This window comes from Galeopterus variegatus, unplaced genomic scaffold, assembly GCF_000696425.1.
Source record: "Galeopterus variegatus unplaced genomic scaffold, G_variegatus-3.0.2 Scaffold725, whole genome shotgun sequence".
NCBI classification, from domain to species: domain Eukaryota; kingdom Metazoa; phylum Chordata; class Mammalia; order Dermoptera; family Cynocephalidae; genus Galeopterus; species Galeopterus variegatus.
Window position 1 is genome coordinate 44,698 of NW_007726836.1, and position 19,206 is coordinate 63,903.

At 35.7% G+C, this 19,206-nt stretch overlaps 1 protein-coding gene across 1 annotated transcript in view; it reads left to right on the forward strand.

Moving 5' to 3' along the window:
* Window positions 1-19,206, forward strand: part of PDHX (pyruvate dehydrogenase complex, component X) — a 72,622-nt gene that overhangs the window by 14,777 nt on the left and 38,639 nt on the right. Inside the window, exons 2-3 of the mRNA XM_008571821.1 lie at window positions 2,455-2,535; window positions 17,345-17,445. Of these exons, the coding sequence (XP_008570043.1) occupies window positions 2,455-2,535; window positions 17,345-17,445 (182 nt within the window). The remainder of the gene's footprint in view (window positions 1-2,454; window positions 2,536-17,344; window positions 17,446-19,206) is intronic.

Below are 19,206 nucleotides of genomic sequence, written 5' to 3' on the forward strand. Positions count from 1 at the left end.
AAACCACATAAGAAATGAAACAGGCAATAGACACACAACATAATTCAGGAGAATAGAAAACTTATTTCATTAATTCCAAATGTGTTTAGTGTATTAAGCTTTGAGCACTTTTTAAGAATAATTGCAATTAAATGTAGTACTGTTATGGTTTGGGTTTGGAGATGCATCACTAATGTTACAATATAAGTATGTGTATGTGTGTGTGAGTGTGTGTGTGAATTTTCCTTAAGCACAGTGCCCTAATTCTAGTTCACTTTGGAATTTGGTGTTCCAGTGTTTTACTGACAACAATGCATTGAGGCTGTGCATAGTTTGCATTATTTTCTACCTACTAATATCTTAATGTGCCTATCTTAGTCCATACCACTAAGAAAAAAATGCAAAGATTTTTAAAGCTATATTCTAGTTAGGATTTGCATTCCAAACTAGAGGTAGCTTGGGAATTAAATGAAACTATTGTGGCAGTAGTTATTGATAGTCATAGTGGATGGGAGTTGGGTGGCCTGTGTTCTCTAATCTCTTCTGAAATAATTGTGTTTTAATAGTACATTAAGGATTAGGAAACTCACTGTGACTATTTTTCCTCTTGTGCTTTCAGTATACAGTGCACTTAGAGATTACCTTGTTCTGTTCCATGTTTGAAATATTCATTGTCAGCAGTAAAAGTGGTTTCTCAATACAGAAATTCTGTATGCCCAAGGTAGAGAAAGGCTTTATTAGGATATTGATTAGACATATGAAGAATGCTCAATGGAGTTGGTATGTCTGGTCTGCTATGTTTAAATTTCTAGGTGAATATGCTATAAATAACCAGTGATTAACCGATGACCCATATTTGTAAGGAACACTAAGACTTCGAAAAGCACAGTATAGTAGAGTACAGCCTTGAAAGTTAGGCAGGCAATCTGGAGTGTGATTTTCTCATAGAAATGGGCATGTTGACTTGAAGTTCGGTTTAGGCTCTATCATTTTTGCGGCATTAGGAGTGAAAACTACTTTTCTAGCCTTCTTAGAATTTGGTACCAATTGAGAGAGAGGAAAAGAGTCAGACAGATGGAGATCCAAGTAACAGTCTTAATGCAGATGGTTATGTTGAATTGGAGTATGTAACTTAGATCTGTGGCCTTCTTTACTTGGGCTTCCTAGTACAACCCTGTATTTAGATTTTGGGCTTTTTGTTTCAGAGGGAGGGTTTGTGTATACAAGTGAACACACATGTCTGAATTGCTGCTTCACACCCGGTGGGCCCTGATAACTGAAACAGAGAGAGGTGGGCTTTTGAAAGGCAGGTGCATTTATGCCTGGCACATGGAAGAGCTGAGGGGAAAACGCAGATTCCCTATAGGCAGGAAGCTCTAAAAAGAAAATGAGGAAAAGGCTGAGGCAGATATGCATGCTCAAGTTCTTTCCCCCAGTTCTTTAAAGAGGAGTGAAGGAAAAGTGGAGAGCAGACAAAAATTTTCTTCTAAATCCTTCAGAGGGATGGAAACACCTCTATCAAACACCTCTATCACTTCTGTCTGTCCTTTTCCACATGTGGAATATGTTAGTTATGCCATAGTGTTTTGGTTGTTTGTATCTGGAGAGATGAATAATCTGAGAAGAGAATAGTAGATTCTATGGAAGATTTCAGGGAAAGTAATTTGTTACCATGGTGTTTTGTTAGTATAAACTTTATATAAATTGTAATCTAAAAGTTGTGTGCCCTTCGAGTATGGTCCTGGACAGTGGGCGACTACTGGGAAGAGCAGCTAGACAAATATTTAGCGTCTTCTTTTTTGATGTCAAATGAAAAAGTAGTTATGCTTCATTGAGAGTCTCTGGTTTGAGGTCTACCTTTTTGATCCCCATTTGAATTGTGATATGGAACAGAATCTGAGATTAATTTAGCCACCTAGGTTCTCTTGCTTAATCATCCTTGACAAGGTAAACTTTTCCTTTTATACTTAACAGCAGGAAACTTTGAATCTTGAATAGTGTAATATTAGAGGAAAATGAAAACAACCAGCTTAAAATCTGATTTTGATTATTCTTTTATAGGTCATCAGAACCTTGTTACTTCTTTATTTGTTGTTTGTTTGTTTTATGTTTTTTTCTTTGATCATTTTACCTGTGAATATTTTTTGCAAAGACAAGAAGGAGAGGAGGAGATGAAAACTAAATCAATTTTTCTTTTTATTAACTTGTAAGCACTGGGCTTGAAAGTATGCATAGAGGACTGAGGAACTATGGGAAGGAGTTGAAAGTATTCCAAAAAAAAGTTTTATTTTTTTAAAAAGTTGAGAATTTTATTTTTCCATACTATTTACTAGACACAATTTACAGTTGGGAGTCTTTTAGACTTTGGAATATTCTTTCTGAAAGAGAATTTGACATTAACTTACTTGAACTTACATTGATGCCTCATGAGGTACTTTATTTTTTGTGGCTGATCTTTCTTTTTTTAAATTTCAGTTGACCCTATTAAGATACTAATGCCATCACTGTCTCCGACCATGGAAGAAGGGAACATTGTGAAATGGCTGAAAAAAGAAGGTGAGCAAGTACATTATTAATGTCTTGTGTGCTTGGTTATTTGATTGTTTTGTTTTGTCTGATTAGTTATATATAATACACATTACAAATGAAATGAATTGTGTTCCTTTGCAAGTTAATGTAAGTTTGTATAAATAAAAGTTTCTCATGATAGTGGAGCAAAGGCTTTCTGGGTTCAAACTATATCTTTTCACAAGCACAGAATGATAACATATTTTAAGGCTTTCCCCCCCAAGCTTTAGTCCTCATACCTAGCTTTTAGTTGCAACATCACAAATTTGTCAGTCCCCTTAATTTATAATTTTATTGTGATTGTTCATGTGTGTATGTTCTTGGAGGTAGGCAAGTTGATTATAAATTTCATTGGAAAGGAAAAAGGACGGATAGTAAGGAACACCCTTATAAGAGGAGCAGTGGAGGAGGGTTGTAGCCCCATCGTAAACATATGATTAAGCCTCTATGATTAAAACTATGGGATTGGTGCTTAACAAGACAAATTAATAGAACTGAACAGAAAATGAAAAAATACATGCCATTGTACATGGGTTTTTAGTGTATAATGAAGGAAGACAGTATTAGATTTATTCTTTATATTATGCTAAGGATAAATTACAAATGAATCAGACAGAACATACAAAAATGAAACCATATAAGTAGTAAGAAAAAAATTGGTGAATTCCTCTGACCCTGGAAGTGGAATAAATACCCTAACTGTAACTCAAAATCCAGATACAATAAGGGAAATACTGATAAGTTTGATGACAAAAATAATAACTTTTGTATAGCTGAAAACAAAAGTCAAGTAAAAAAAACAAGTGAAATTGGAAAAGAATGTTTGCAGTTTATATCACAAAGGGTTTATATCCCTAAAAAATTGAGTAAAACTATCAGCTCAATAGGTAATTGTGTAAGATAACAGGTGGGTTACAGAAAAAGAATTGCAAATGGCTCTTAAACATAGAAAAAGGTGCTTAACCTTTCTAGTGATAAGAAGTGTGCAAACACTGGGCTGGCTGATTAGCTCAGTTGGTTAGAGTATGGTGTTATAACACTAAGGTCAAGGATTCAGATCCCTGTACCTGCCAGTCACAAAAAAAAAAGAAAAAAGTATGCAGACAAATACTACTACATACCAATTATATTGATAGAAATGAAAAAGTTTGACAAGCTATTCTGTTAATGAGATTGTGGAGGGAATGGAGGGAAGCAGGTACTCTCAAACATTGCTGGAGGAAATGGAAAATGGTATAAACCCTAGGGAAGAGAATTTGTCAGTATCTAGAAAAATAACATTTATTTTACCCTTTGTCCCAGCAACTCTATTTCTAGGGATCTATCTCTATGTCACACTGGTAAAATAAGAAAAGACATTTACATGAGGCTATTTATCACAGCACTGTTTATAATAGCAAAAGGTGGAACCAACCCAGATGTTGGTCAACACATGATTTGTTGAATAACTTATTACATCTACAACTGTAAAAAGGACTGAAGAGTATCTCTTTGTACAGCTGTGGAGTGATCTTCATTGAAGGAAGCAGGGTAGAGACAAGAGGGTATAGTGTGTATCATTCATCAAAGGAAGAGGTGGCAGTGCTGATATTTAAAAAAATTTAAAAAGAAAGGATAAAACAAATTTTAAAACAATAATTAATGGTTATCTTTACAGTAACAGAGGGAACAGTGTGGTGGAGAAAGGAGTAGAAGCTAGACTTCTTAGAATATATCTTGTTTTGTCTCTTTGACTTTGGAACTGTGTGCATATTTTACATAATTTTAAACCAAAATTCAAATGTAAAAGAGCCCTTAAAATTGAAACAAAATGAAACAGGTAAGTCTAATTACAAATCAAGTTTCTGGCATAACCATACAGAGAGGGACTATTTCAAATGTCAGTAAACTTGACTACATATCCCCAATAGATTACTAATGAAGGACAAAGCATCTCCACAAAAATAATCCTAAACTGTTAGAGTAATCATATTATGGTGGTTATGTTGGTATTGTTATTCTAAGGCTTTTGTGGGGATTTTATAGGGTAAAGCAAATGCATGGCTAATATGTTATCATTGAGAACCCAGACTTTTGGTGTGGTCTAAAGGAGAAACATAGATAGCTAGGTTTAAGAAATGCCTTGTGATTGTAAATTTTCTAGCTCTTTCCTGATACATTGCCAGGAAACAAGGATCAACCCAGTAACAATGAGCACCCTTGGTACCCAGACTATAGTCTCTAAATACCAATTCCTACTTAAGTGAATGAAGACTCGTTGGAGAATAGCTACTTTCTGTTCAGGCACAGAAATGTACAGATGAACTTGGTATATCTTGTCAGAAAGCAAGTAAGCTATCAAAAATTCCTGACTCAAGAGGCAAAGATGGGACAGTTTGAGGATTAGTAATGATAATAATTTCAGTGTATTGAAAAGCATTAAATGTATATGAACCCTAAGGTCACAGTAATACTAAAGAAAAAAAAAACTAATAATATTTGGTCAGCTTTGGAGGAGGCTAGAAAATTAACTCATTTTGAAAATTGATAATAAATGGAAAGACTCAAGCATTTTTTTTTCCCCCTGTTGTTCCTATTTGAGCTCAGGGTAACCAAGTAATTGATGAGAAGAAATGTCTCATTATTGGTGTATCCCAGCTGTTAATTGATGGAAGAGTCATAGAAAGTCACCATATCATCATTTCCCTTTCTCTAATGAAGTAATGGATATAGCTAGTGATTGTCATTGGTTACTAAACTCACAAAAAGAGAGACAACTAGATATTACATGCTTTCTGATGTTAATATACCCCACCTGCTATGAAGCAATCTTGCCAGAAAATTGAACTAAATATGCTCCAGCCTGTAGCTCCAGCTACCATATTCCTGGAAATACGGGGGAAAGTGGAACATGTTCAGTGACACTAAGAGGGAGTATATCTGCAAAATCTGGACTGTAAGGAATTCTACAGACTATTTTCTTCAACAAATAAATTTCAAGGATGGGGGCAGGAGGGAGGGCAAACCTGTAGCATAAAAAAGATTTAAGAGACCAGTGCCAATGTATGGACCTAATTTGATTATGATTCAAGCAAATAAAACAGATGGGGACATTTGAAAACTGGCTGGATATTTAATGAAATTAAGGAATTATTGATTTTAGAGGTTTAATAATGATATTGTTGTTTTTTAAAAAAATGATCTTATCTATAAGTGATATGAGTAGAAATACATATATGTAAAGTGATAGTATGTCTGGAATTAGCTTCAGAACAACCCTGGTGGAGGATAAGAGGGTAGGGAGGATTACAGATAAAAGAAGACTGGTCATGAATCAGTTGACAATTGTTTAAGTTGGGTAAAGAGTTCATATGGCTTCATTAACTTTCCTCACTACTTTTGTGTATGTTTGAAATTTTTGTAATAATATATTTTTTAAAAAATTGTACATATTGCCTTCATGATTTAATACGAGGTGAGAAGCTACTCTTTCTTCAGCCTTTTAAAAACACCAGATGAGTTTGAATGTTGATATTATTAAGAGAATATTTGATACAATCCCACCTATAAAGCTGTATTAATCCACTGTGTATAGCAACCATTTTGCCAAATTTTAAGTACCTCGTGTGGTGCTTAGACAGTAAGACTAAGAATATGAGGGCCAAAGAGGTAAGTATGCTGTAGAACTTATATAGAAGAGCAAAGGGACACATAATGTGAAGGAAGCTGGAGAAGGAGACTTTGTGGTTTTCTGACAGCTACTTTTTTTTTTCTTCTGGTCACTGCCACTTGTGGTAGAGTCACCCCTCCAGGTATTGGCTAGAGGACAGCCTCTTAGCACTCTGTGTAGCCATGTTTTCTTATTGTTTACTCATCTTGCATCGTGTTAAACTTCTGTGGAGGAAAGAAGACAATCTTTAGTCCCTATTAGGGATCGTTAGACAGATATATAGAGAAATTATAGGTGACCAGGTGAGTCCCCATAGCAATTATTATGCTTCACCTGGAAGAATGGTAAATCCAGTGTTAGAAAAAGAAAGAGAGGAGGGAAGAGCAAGTTGAAAATGAAGGACATGGCCTGGGGAAGACTTGTCGGGTTCCAGAGACTAGCCCTGGCAAGGACTTCAGGGTGTCCATGTGTGGTTCAGTGGGCACAGATGTCATTCAGCCAAATTCCAATATTGAGTGGTCCAGTTTAGTGCTTATAAAACAGCATCAAGAGGGTTTAGGCAGCAGCCAAGAATTCAGTCTGGCAGAGTTACGTTGCCATTCCGTGAGGTCTAGCCATTCCTAACATCACTTTTGCCAGTGATGACGGGTGTGGGGATCAGGAAGAAGCCTGAGAACCCCAGCCAAATGAGCTTGGGAATTTGGAACCAGGTTCCAGTTCTTTGAGGGAGTCTGGGGTGCTAGGAAAAGCAACAACATAGACAACAGAGTGGGCCTTACAGCAGGAGCTTGATGCAGTGGATTGGGTCAGTATGGAGATTAGGAGGTATGGCGCAGTGAGGCTATCCAGATGACCATGACTGGTCAGTGATGTACCCAAGTCTGATTGGAAGCATTGCTTAATTCTGTTCCTTAGCGGGGAATACATCTGAGTTTGTTAATATGTTTCCTTTCACCATTATGACTAGTCTAGTACTTGGAACAGACTGGGCAGCACTATATGTAGTCAATTAGTAAATATATTGGCAGAAGGGAGAGTAAGCCAAAAGCAGGGAATGTGATGGGGATCCAGGGAGGCTTTGCAGATGAAGTAGTATTTGAGCTGGTCCTTGTAGAATAATTGGGCTTTTTTTTTTCAAAAAAAAAAAAAAAAAAGTGAGAAAGAAGGACATTCCAGGTAATGTAAACAATGTGGACCAAGTCTTAGAAGGAGGATGTCGTGAGACATACCTTGACAACAGTGGGTAGTTCTGGCTGCATTGAGGGCATAGTGGGTGTGAGATAAGATAGATTATGGAGAGGATCTTTAATATCAATCTGCGTCTTATCAGTCTGTGAGGGTCCTTATCCTAAAGCCAGATATATCTGCAGTCATGGTTGTTTAATTGGAAGTGGTTTCTGTCTGCTCTCCCAAGAACTGTTAGTAGCATTGCATTGGATGGCTAGACCCTAAGAGTACTCTGGTATCAATCAGGAGCTAACTATAGGCAGTTTAAGTAGCCTCCTTTGCCTGCTCTCATTTGAAAAACCAACACTGAGGACTTCTAGTCAATATGATCTATCATCTAAGCAGATGGAGTAAGGCTTCTGCTCACTACTTGATATAGTATTATAAAACAAATCTTTTCATTGTAATTCAAATTTATGTGCTGGAAAGAAGAATCACCAAGTGTCCGTAACATCCAGAGTGGTGAGTGGGAGTTGAGGCCATATGTACCACTGAGCTTGAGCTGGATGGCTGGAGTTTCTGAGACAAGAAACATATTTTGGGGGGTTGGGGGTGGAGGTAGAGAGGGAGGAAGGGAAATCAGGAATTAGGTTTAGGTTTGGATGTGGTAAATTTTGAGGTGCTTATTAGACATTCAGGGGAAGGTATTCAATAGACGGTTATATGAGTTGAAGTTCAGGAGTGAAGTCTGGCTTAGAGATAGAAATTGGAGAATCATTAGCATATGAGTGAAATTTAATGCCATGTAATACAGGTAGACTGTATTGTTTGACTTTGGATCTATATGGAGTAAGAATGCCTACTTCCTTAAAAATTTGCTCTCTTGGGCCTGTCCTCATGAGGCTTTGGCATTCAAATTTATAGTACTTGCATTTTCTGGGAACTCACGGGTAGAAGTAAAGTTGTCCTGGTAATCCCCCTAGGTTACCTGCCGAAAACATTATTTTGGAAGGACACAGCCTCTAATTCAAGGTGACACAGGATTTCCAGATGATTACTAAGAGTTTACAGTCCCAAATTTAATAATGCACATGGAAGCAGTCTTTTAGGAGCAGAAGTCAGTAGGCATAACAAGCAGCAGGACTAGACCTCCAAGAACTTCACTAATTGGAATTACTAGATACATAAAAATGTAAGTTTGAAATGATTAAACATGTAAGAGAAGAAATTGAAAATATGAGAAAAAACAGACACTCTCCAAAAAGTTCAGGCAGATTTTAAAAGGACAAATGAAACTTCTAGCAATGAAAAATATTGTCTCTAAAATTAAAAAACAAAAAACTCAAGGTTAGGTTAAAGGGGGATTAGATATGACTGAACAACAACAACAGCAAAAGATATGACTGAACAAAGAATTTGTGAACTGAAGAACAATCTGAAGAAATTAGCTTGCCTGTAGCACAGGGAGATAAAGCATTGGAGAATATGAAAGAGAAGTTGAGACGTGAAGGATAAAATGATAATCATCTAATAACCTAATAGGATGAATTCCAGAAGGAGAAAAAAAAAGGGAATGAGAAAGAGGCAATATTTAAAGAAAAAATGGCAGAGAATTTTCTAGAATTTAAGAAAGACATGTGTCATATAAATGAAAGAGCCAGTGCTTCATTAGGAAGCCCTTTGAGCAATTGGCTCTGCATGGCGGCTGCCATCTTTTAAAATAATTATCAGTATCTAAGAAAATTTCACCTTTATAAATAATGTAATCGATTGGAATCTATTTTTAAGTTTCTTTTCTCTGATGAATTATAGAGCCTTGGCTATTTTCATATTCAGTATGACAGGGTGTTGGTGTCATTAAGTAATGATTCAGGCACAGAACAGCGTTTTAGGGATTATTTTTAAAAGATTAAATTTCTCTTCACGCTTTGAAAATTTATAGGCAAGTAGATAAGAGTGTTCTTTGGAGAACATTTATCTCTCAGACTTCCAGCTCACTGGCAAGCTGATAAGTTATTCACACCCGTTAGAATATGGACAGTGTGATAAAGTGCCAGAACACATATGGTCTCGTTATTCTGCTCTTTTTTCTTTTTGATTATGATGTGCTGTTTTCATGTAGAGACAGGCCAGGATGTATTTTAAGCCCCTAGAGCACGTTTCCCTGAAGGTTGCTCTTAAAATTCTTTCTGCCAACTGATGGGAAAATTTTTACCAAAATATTTGTAAATAATTGAGAGCAATCTTAATCCTTGGTTCTTAGTAACTCACAAGCTTCTTTTTTAAGCTCATTACCTTTCTGATTTAATTATGATCTTTTGATTGTAATTTGCTTCTTTTCATTAACACTTAATGTACTGTACACATGGGTATGACTGTATATGTATAAGTATGCCTGGTGCTTGGTACATTTATGATACCTTGGTTCAGATGTCTTATATTAAAAGCAGATTTATATGCTGACAGTACTTTTTTATAAACCTTTTTCTTTTATTACCTATGTTTTTTTGTTTGTTTGATTTTGAGACCATTATTAGTGTATGGTCACCATTGTTAAAATAATGAGTTTAGACACGTTAAGAATGAAATTTTTTCGTGAGAAAGAATAGTGATATATCTAATTATAAATTTAGTTTATTTTTAAGCAAAGGCTAAATAATGATCCACTAACTTTCCATGGATAGTGGTTCAGTCTTACAAACTTTTAAGTCTAGGTAACACCCACAATTTCAAAATCTCTTAAAGGTGACTTGAGCTGTAATTTTACATCTTTATTACAAGTTTTCTGTTTGGGAGGCAGGGGCTTCAGATATTTTCATTTTAATTAAACTGGACATAATGTATTTTTTCATCAACTGAAAGGTCAAATAAATTAACCAAAATAACAGAAAGGAAGAAAATATTCTTGTCTCCCTTTTGTGAGAAAATATTTGAGGGTATGAAAAACATTGTTTTCTTTATTAAGATTTTCTGCTCTGCCATAAAGCACTGAGGAACAAAACCCAGCTGATAGTTGCATAAAGTACTTAGCCACAGTGCCTGGAACATACAGGATATATGTGCTTATCAGAGGTGCTTGCTGCTGCTCTTGGTGTTGTCCTTCAGATACTGTCATTCTTTGTGATCGTTCCTTATGTCATGAGATAGGGGATATTGCATATTTCAAATAGTTTTTGTGAAGTCTTAGACTATGTTGAACTAATGTGGTTTTATATGATATAAACTCAGAAATAAAACCGTTCTGAAAGAAGCTTTATTCTGCATCACTACGTTCCACAAGAGAGTTATTCGAGTCTCTGGATTCTACTGTAGAAGAGGCTTTGGTTTCTGTTATTTCTGGGAATATGCATGTCTACGGTGCTAAAATGGAAGGTTTTTGAAAGCTACATTTTGCAAATAGCTCCAATGTTTTTTCAAAGTACTACTATTTTAACAGCTTTATTGAGGTATGATTTACATATCATAACATTTTAAGTTCACAATTCAGTGATTTTTAGTAAATGTATAGAGTTATGCAGCCACCACCACATACCAATTTTAGAACATTTCTGTCACCCCCAAAAGATTCCTGCAGCCTGATTGCAGTCACTTTCTTTCCCATCCCTGGCCCTAGACAACCCTGTTCTGCCTTCTATCTCTATCTAAAATTTTGGCTTTTCTTGGCATTTCATGTAAATGGAATTATAATATGTGGTCTTCTATGACTGGCTTCTTTCATTTAGCGTGATTGAGGCTCATCCGTGTTGTAGCATGTGTCAGCAATTCATTTCTTTTATTGCTGAATTGCATCCCATCATTATGCTTTTTTTTTTTTCACTTATTGCTAATATTTGTATTATATCAGAATTTTAAAATTGGTAAATGGAATTATAGATTACAGTATTATTCAATAGAACTTTCAGTAGTGATGGAAATGTTCTGTGTTGAACTTTCCAGTACAGTAGCCATCGTAGAGTTGATGTTCTAGGCCAGAGAGATGTATGGGAGGTTAACCTTGCCTTAACAGGCAGGCTCTTTCTCAAATTACTACCATGCCTTCAGCCTTTAGGGCAGGACTTCAACTGGCCTAGCAGCCAGGTTGCATCAGGTCTTGGGCCATGTAAATATTATCCTATTTGTGTGTGTGATGAAAAGGGTGGACAAACACTGACTAGGGATCCTTGCTCTATATTCCCATTCTGCTTTAGGTGCTAATTGGATGGGATTGGCATTACCTGCTTGTTGTACTCTTCTTCAGTCAGATTAGGAACTTCTTGAAGCAGGTTTGTCTTATTTTATTATTATTTTTAACATAGTGTCGCACACAGTGTCATTCACATAGTGGCAGCTAGTAAATATTTATTGAGTAAACAATTGAATTATTTTTGTTTCTAATCATGGTTGCTGTTATGGTTCAACATAGCACTGAGAAGAGGCTTTTCTCTTTAATGTTCATGTAAATGTGACTTACTTGGTCTTACTGATAAAAACTAGCTATCCTCCATCCCTATCACCACATACACCTTTTGGATAAGACTTTTATTCTTAATTTTTGGTAGAACAAAATTATTTTGTAAAAGCCACAGGATGTGTTCAGTTAATAAAATAAACATCACTTTAAGTGTTTGACTGAGACTGTACTTTTAATACCTAGAACTTAAAAAGAGAAAGGGAAGTGTCTGTATATTCCAGTCCCCAGCTCTGGCAGCTGCCCATCTGCACAAAGGAACAGGATGATGATGCTGGCGTCGGTGCTGGGGAGCGGCCCCCGGGCGGGCCTCTGCTGTGGCCCCTCCTGGGGCCCACACTCTCGCTCCGGGCCCGCTCCACCTCCGCCACTGACACGGACCACGAGGAGATGGCGCAGGAACACTCCAGGGCTGCCATCTCCTTCTGCAAACAGCTATCAACATGACAGCTGAGAAGCCATCTGTCACCTCCTGTCATCCATGAGCCTTGGTCCTAGTTGCTCAGTCTTTTCCGTTAGTCTATAAACTCTTTGTGGACGGAACCATATCTTGTTGTTTTTACACCCGGTGCTTAGTACAGTGCCTTATACATTAATGTTTATTGAATGATCTGTTTGAAATGACAGAATATGGAATAGGAGGCTAGAATGTGTCCTAATTCTTAATGGTTGTTAGTAATGTACCTAACATTTTATTTTCATTTTTACCTAAAGGTGCTGTAAAGTGTTATCTAAAGATGTATGTTAAGTGTTAACCTGACACTTCCAGTTCAATGATTTTTTTATGTAGCTTCACATTCAAAATCTTTCTGAGAGTCAGAGAGATTAAATAACTTGGTCAAGATCACTAGTGTCAGAGCTCGGAGTCAAACTCATGTCTGAGTTGGGAGTGGTTCCTTTTATAAATTATAACACTAAATTGTTGATCGAAGCTGAAACTGAGTAGATTTGGAATTTTCATGACTCATTATTTAGTCTCAAGTTTCTCTTTTGGCATTTACATTATGTTTGATTATTGGTAGATAAGAACCATAGTTTTGTGATAAATTAGGGGTAATGATAGCATACATAATAATATTGTGTTTTAAACTTTGCTGTGGTTCATGGGTAGTTCACCATACAACAATAGATTTTTTTCTGTGTTTCTGTCAGCATTCTTATATAGCTGACATATATGTCTGTGTTATGTGAGTGGAGATAGGTATAGTTTTTTAAAAAAAGAAAATGGCTCCTTTTCTTAAATGTTAGAAGCATGCTGCAAGTCAAATGTTAGAACCAAAAGAAATATAAAGGACAGTTTGATGTATATACCTTATGAGGAAATAAGTGCTTGTGAAATTATTGTAATTTTTTTTCTAAAGCATTTTCATCTAAAACTCATTATGTGTGGGGCACTGGCCTGAGGCCTGCAGAGTGGGAGTGAAACATAAAACACTTAAGATATGTCCTGTTCTTATTGTGAAGAAGCTCATAGTCTAGTAAACACAGGAAAACACAATTTTTAAAAAGTAATTGGGCCAGCCCAGTGGCGCACTGGAGAGTGCGCCGCTTGGGAGTGTGGCAGCGCTCCCGCCGAGGGTTCGGATCCCATGTGGTGACCGGTTCCCGCTCACTGGCTGAGCGCGGCGCGGGCGCAACACCGAGGGTTGTGATCCCATTGCTGGTCCCCGGTACGGGCGCGACACTGAGGGTGGCGATCCCGTTACCGGTCAGTAAAAAAGACAAAAAAAGGGGGGGGGGGGGGTAATTAACAGAAGCAGTGCAACATTTTATAATGCAGTTTGTGATTCTTTTCAAATTAATTGTAACTGCTGTAGGAATTCAGGAATAAAATCATATAGATTGAGTTACTGCAAGAAAGTTATACGAATGAAGTAGAATTTGTAGATGGTTCTTAAAGGGTGGTTGCAATTTGAATATGGGTGAGCACAAATAATATAACATCATTTTATTGTTTTCCTATGGCCAGAATTTATTTACTAGGCATCTAAGAAATATTGAATTGCTAGGTTACCTAGTTCAATAGTTTCTCTCATGCATACAGCAGAAACATATAAAGGAGTGATTTTTTTTTCTTTCTAAATACAATCTGTTTTAGCTCTAAAACATGTCTCATATAAAGAAGTATGTGATATTATATAATCCGGCACTGTAGCTTTCTTTGTATAGCATAAAAAGGTCCTTTTTGGTCCGTTTCTGTTTATCTCACTGGCATAACGTCTCATTGCTTCACTTGTGTACTATTTGCCAGTGCCTCCAAAGTTTCATGTCCTCTTTGCCACCAGGGCTTTGGGTGTGTTGTCTTCTGCCTGGCTCACTGCCCTTTTACTGTATTTTCTCCTTCTCATCTTTTCAGGCTCAAATAGGTGCAATTTGTTTTAGGAAGCTGCCTCTTACCTTCCAAAAACTGAATTAGATGCACCTCCTGAATTTTCTAAGAGCATCCTGACTTAACCTTATCTTGATTTCCAATTTACTCATCACTAGATATTAAGCAAACTTCTTGTCAGAAATCTTAAATCTTTGTTGTTGTTGTTTTCCATTGCTGTAGCCTCAGTGCCCCAATACATTTGCAGTAAATATTTGTTGACTAGGGCTTGGGGTTAGACAAGGCACCTTTTAGGTGATCAATAAATATCATTTAACAGATAAGTTTATTTCTATTAAAATAACATATTGGTAGCTCTGGACTATTTTAACTTTGTATATAATATAACTATCTATTTGAATATTTTGGTATATAGTGAAGTAGTTTCTGTACAGTGAACTTTCAGAGCATATTTGTTAACTTAGTGTTTTAGATTTTCCTTCATGTACTTTTATTGTTTGCCTATTAATATTGCTATTCTAGCTATTTTTGGTGTGTGTGTTTTGGGGAATGTATTTGTATGTTATGTATTTTTCTATCTATTTTTTACTCTTTTATTTTAGGGCTATCTCTTGTAAGCTCCATTTACCCAGATTTTATTTTTGTATTCATTTGGTATTCATTTTGATAATCTCTCCTTTTAGTATGTAATTTAATCTATTTATATTTATTGTGATTTTTGATACATTTGATCTACCATTTTTTTGCACATTTCTATTTTTATTCTCTGCTTTTTTCTTTTCATGTGCTTGTCTTCAGTTAGATGATCATTTTTGTTATTTTCTGTTTTTCTTCTGCTTTTTCAAATGCTGTAGATTATATTTTTGTTGTTAAATTCTTTTTTTTTAATTCTTAAGTTAAATTTTTCCTATAAAGTCTAGAGATATTCAGTATTTTTTCCTCCTAACTATCAAAGTTGTTAGCATGCTTTAACTATCACCTAAACATTCCCTTATCAATCTTATTATTTTTAGAGTTTGTTTTACCTTTTTTAAACCCTCAATCATTATCTTTTAAATCGTTAATAGCTGACATTTTAGCAATTTTTGTGATACCTTGTTTCTTCCATCCCATGGGTTATCTCTGTGTCCAATTCTTGAAGAATTATCCTGTAAGAGCTCTTTTAAGTGGTCATCAATAGGTAATAAATTTTCTTAGCTTTTATTTATCTAAAGAATACTTTTCCTTCCTTCTTAAATGATGGTTTGGCTGCATATAAAATTCTAGACAGTTATTTTTCCTCTACTATTTGAAAATATTACCTCATTGTCTTCTGACTTCTATTGCAGCTGTTGAGAAGTGTGCTCTCAGTCTATCATTCCATTGAGGTAGTCTGTTTTTTCCTCTGATAGCAATTGAGATTGTGTTTTTATTGCTGATAATATGTAATTTCTCTGCAATGTATCTAATGTGGATTTATGTTTATATAGTCTAATACTCTTTTTTTCTGTTTAATTTTCTATCAAGGTATAACTTGGATAAAGTGTAAGCTCAGTTCATTTTTATGTACACATATATACATGTAGCCACCACCTAGAACAAGATTTAAAATATTCCTAGCAAACTACAAGGCTCCCTTGTACCTTCTCCTAGTCAATACACCTATTCTAACCTTATTTAGAACTCTTTCTTTACAAGGATATTTCTCTCCAGTTCTGTGAAATTCTCAGCACTTTATCTCTTCATGTATTGCTTCTCTGGGTCTTACTTTTGGAACTCCATTATACAAACATTGCAGCCTCCATCTGTGTCACTTAACTGCTGTTTCCTATGTTTTTTCTTTTTGTTTGTCTTTGTTAAGTTCTGGTAGTTCCTTAATACCACCTTTCAATTTACTAATTTACTAATTCACTCTTTCACTATGTTCAGTCTAGAATATATCCTATTGTTTCTTTTTATTTGAATGATTGAATTTTTTATTTCCATGATTTCTAGTTAGTTTTTTTCTTTCTATCTGATACAATATTGTTTCATTTCTGTACTTTTAAAAATTCCTTCTTATGATGGCTCTTTTACCTTCATTTATGTTTTTGAACATACAAATTTCTGTCCCAGTTACTGATTTTGTAGCTTGCTTTCTTAGCGTTAGATTTCTTCATGTTTCAGAACTTTGTTTTGCCATTTACTTTTGAGTGGAAGTTTTTTTTGTTTGTTTCAGTGTCTTCCCTCCTATTCATTTCCCCCCTACCGCCCTCCTCCAGGGATTTTGCTGTTGATACTGGGAATATTAGCAGATGCAGCCCAGGAGCCAGAGCATGGTTTGGCTCTGCTCCTGATATAGAGGCAGTGTTTTTGTCCCATACCGTCATAGACTCACAGTTTCTGATTAAAGCCATAGTCTCAGTCAACAGATTTTAATTGCCCATTTTATCAGCCTTCTATTCTCACTAGAGGAACCCAACTTAGCCCTAGCTTCAAATAGTGGATCTGATTTAAGTTCCTTTTCTCCAGCAGGCTATTTTTAGTTCCATTTACTCTCCAAAGAAAACCAACCACTGTACCTCTTTTCCCCTCTCCACCTCAAACCTGCTTCTAGATCCAGAAAGCAGTTAAGTTTGTAGCTTCAAGTCCTGTTCAACATTTTGGAGTTTCCATATCTTTTCTGTTGCATAAAAATGGTCCTTATTTGACTTAACTGTGTCTTTGATTTTCTCTTTTTGTGCTTTATATGCTTTATTCATTTCTACTGTGTGGTACTGTGAGGTTTTCTGAACTTGCTCTAAGATGTTAGCTCAGAAGTGCTATTAATTGTGAAACTTGTCTTAATGGAATAATAGTCAAAGTATATTAAAGGGGGAGAGGAGGATGAGGGGTCTCGAATTGATTTGTTCATTGGAGGATTTGCTTTCATTGCTATTGTCTATAAAGTGTGGTTTCATTTTTAATATTTGCTCAATAATCTTTGTAATAGCTTTTTTATTATAACAAATCGTTTGTATCCATTATAGAGGTTTTGGAAAATACAACAAAGCATAACATGTGCACACATACACACACACACACACACACACACACACACACACACACACACACACACACACTGAGACTTATAACTCCACAGCCCAGAAATAGCTCCAGAAGGTATTTCTTCATGATATACACACATACATACACATATTAATATTTATATTTTTAAAAACAAAACAAACCCAGTCTTGTTTTATAGGTGAAGCTGTGAGTACTGGAGATGCATTATGTGAAATTGAGACTGACAAGGCTGTGGTTACCTTAGATGCAAGTGATGACGGCATCTTGGCCAAAATAGTGGTAAGTTTTTATTTTGATTGTCTTCAACAGGATGAAGATTTCTTACATGTAAAATTCCTTGAGATAAAGTTTCCTTTTATTTTTATCTCTTTATTTGTAATGTTGTATTATCTACTATATAATACATTTTTAATTTAGATGCTTAAAATGTCTTAGTGTTAAGGTCTAATAACAGCCCTATTTTTCTGTATTTTCTAAATTTTCTGTAATGTGTATGTTATTTTTATAATGGAGTAATAAAGCTTATGTGAAAAGAAGTAAAATAAAATGCTTAAAGCTACATATGATAAAAGCATGACTGTTTAGGGTTACATGGTATATTCACTGATGGAGCCAACAAGCATGTTTGTTTCTTAACTTCTAGAACATTTACTAGATAGTGTGGTGTAGCAGCTAAGACTGAGCTCTGAAGTCACACTGCTGACTGATTCATATTGCCAGAAAGTTCTGCCAGTTATTAGTCATGTAGTAATTAGCAAATTCTTTAACCTCTGTGCCTTTTTCTTCATAATAAAGTGAAGGTGGTAATGATAACAACTACATCATGGGGTAGTAGGAAAGAGTGAGAGGAAAGAGTGAGAAAATACGAGTGTATTCTTATCTACCAAGTGCTCAATTAATGTTGCTGTGCCCATTATTATAATTGTTTACTCTGCTCTTGGTGACCATTAGCCATCATATCAGTCTGTGTGTTTGTCTAATAATTTGTACTGGTTGGTTGTGACTGGACGGGACGGTAAGTACATGTTTATGACTCTACCGTTTGATTTGTACAGATAAGCTACACATCTATCAGTAGCCCCTTGTTGATGTGTTTTTAGTTCTGTGTCACCAGCTCACCTCTGCTTTGAGCATGGCTGTAACACCTTTCTTTGTACATTCTATCCAAAGAATACACTTTGGAGTGTTGTACTCTGATTAGTCGTAGGTCTAGAAAGAGTTTTTTTGTTCATGTCTCTTACTAAGAAATTCTCTTTCCCCTCTTTTCTAGCCAGTATGTTTTATTTTTGACAATTTAGTGTGTCAGACTTCCTTTACTTGTCATCTATGATATTAACAGCTAGGTTGAAACACGTTGTTGAAAATACGGTTAATTTCGTTGGAGGAAATATGAATTGAAGGCTAAAATTTCTGTGCCTTTATAACTAGGAAAATATAAATATTTGCACCAAAAATAGTTTCCTTGACTAATTTATGTAATATTTTGAAAAAGAAAAAGATTTCTTGAATTACCATATGTAATAAACCCAGTTATATTTTATCATGTGTGCTTTTGGCAGGCTTTGTTCTTGGCCCTAGTTCTGGACTGTTTGGCTGTGAAGGTCTTCCAGAATTGATAGCATTTTCCACCTAGTTGCTTAGTAGTGCATTTCAGATTGCTAACTGTGTCACTGGGTCAGTGGTGCCTATTCATCTGGCCCCCAATAAGGTTGGAGAGGGGGTGGGTATAGTTGTTAGCAGCTTTAGTGGCACAGCTATTTTTTTACTGAGGAAGAGATAGTATGTATATTTTAGGACTTTATGTCTTTATTATTATTCTACATGCTTTTTGGATAATGGGAATGGAAGTATGTAATTTTACAGTGGAAATTTGAGAAAAAATGAAGGTGACATTACTGGGGCCCCCACCCCCTTTTTTTTTTTGTCTTTTCATCCCACTCCATCCCCTACCACTAGCAGGATACACCTTTATCACCTTTTTCTTTCATTGTGAATAATTCTCATATTCTCATATAACAAAATGATTTTTATAGGCATACA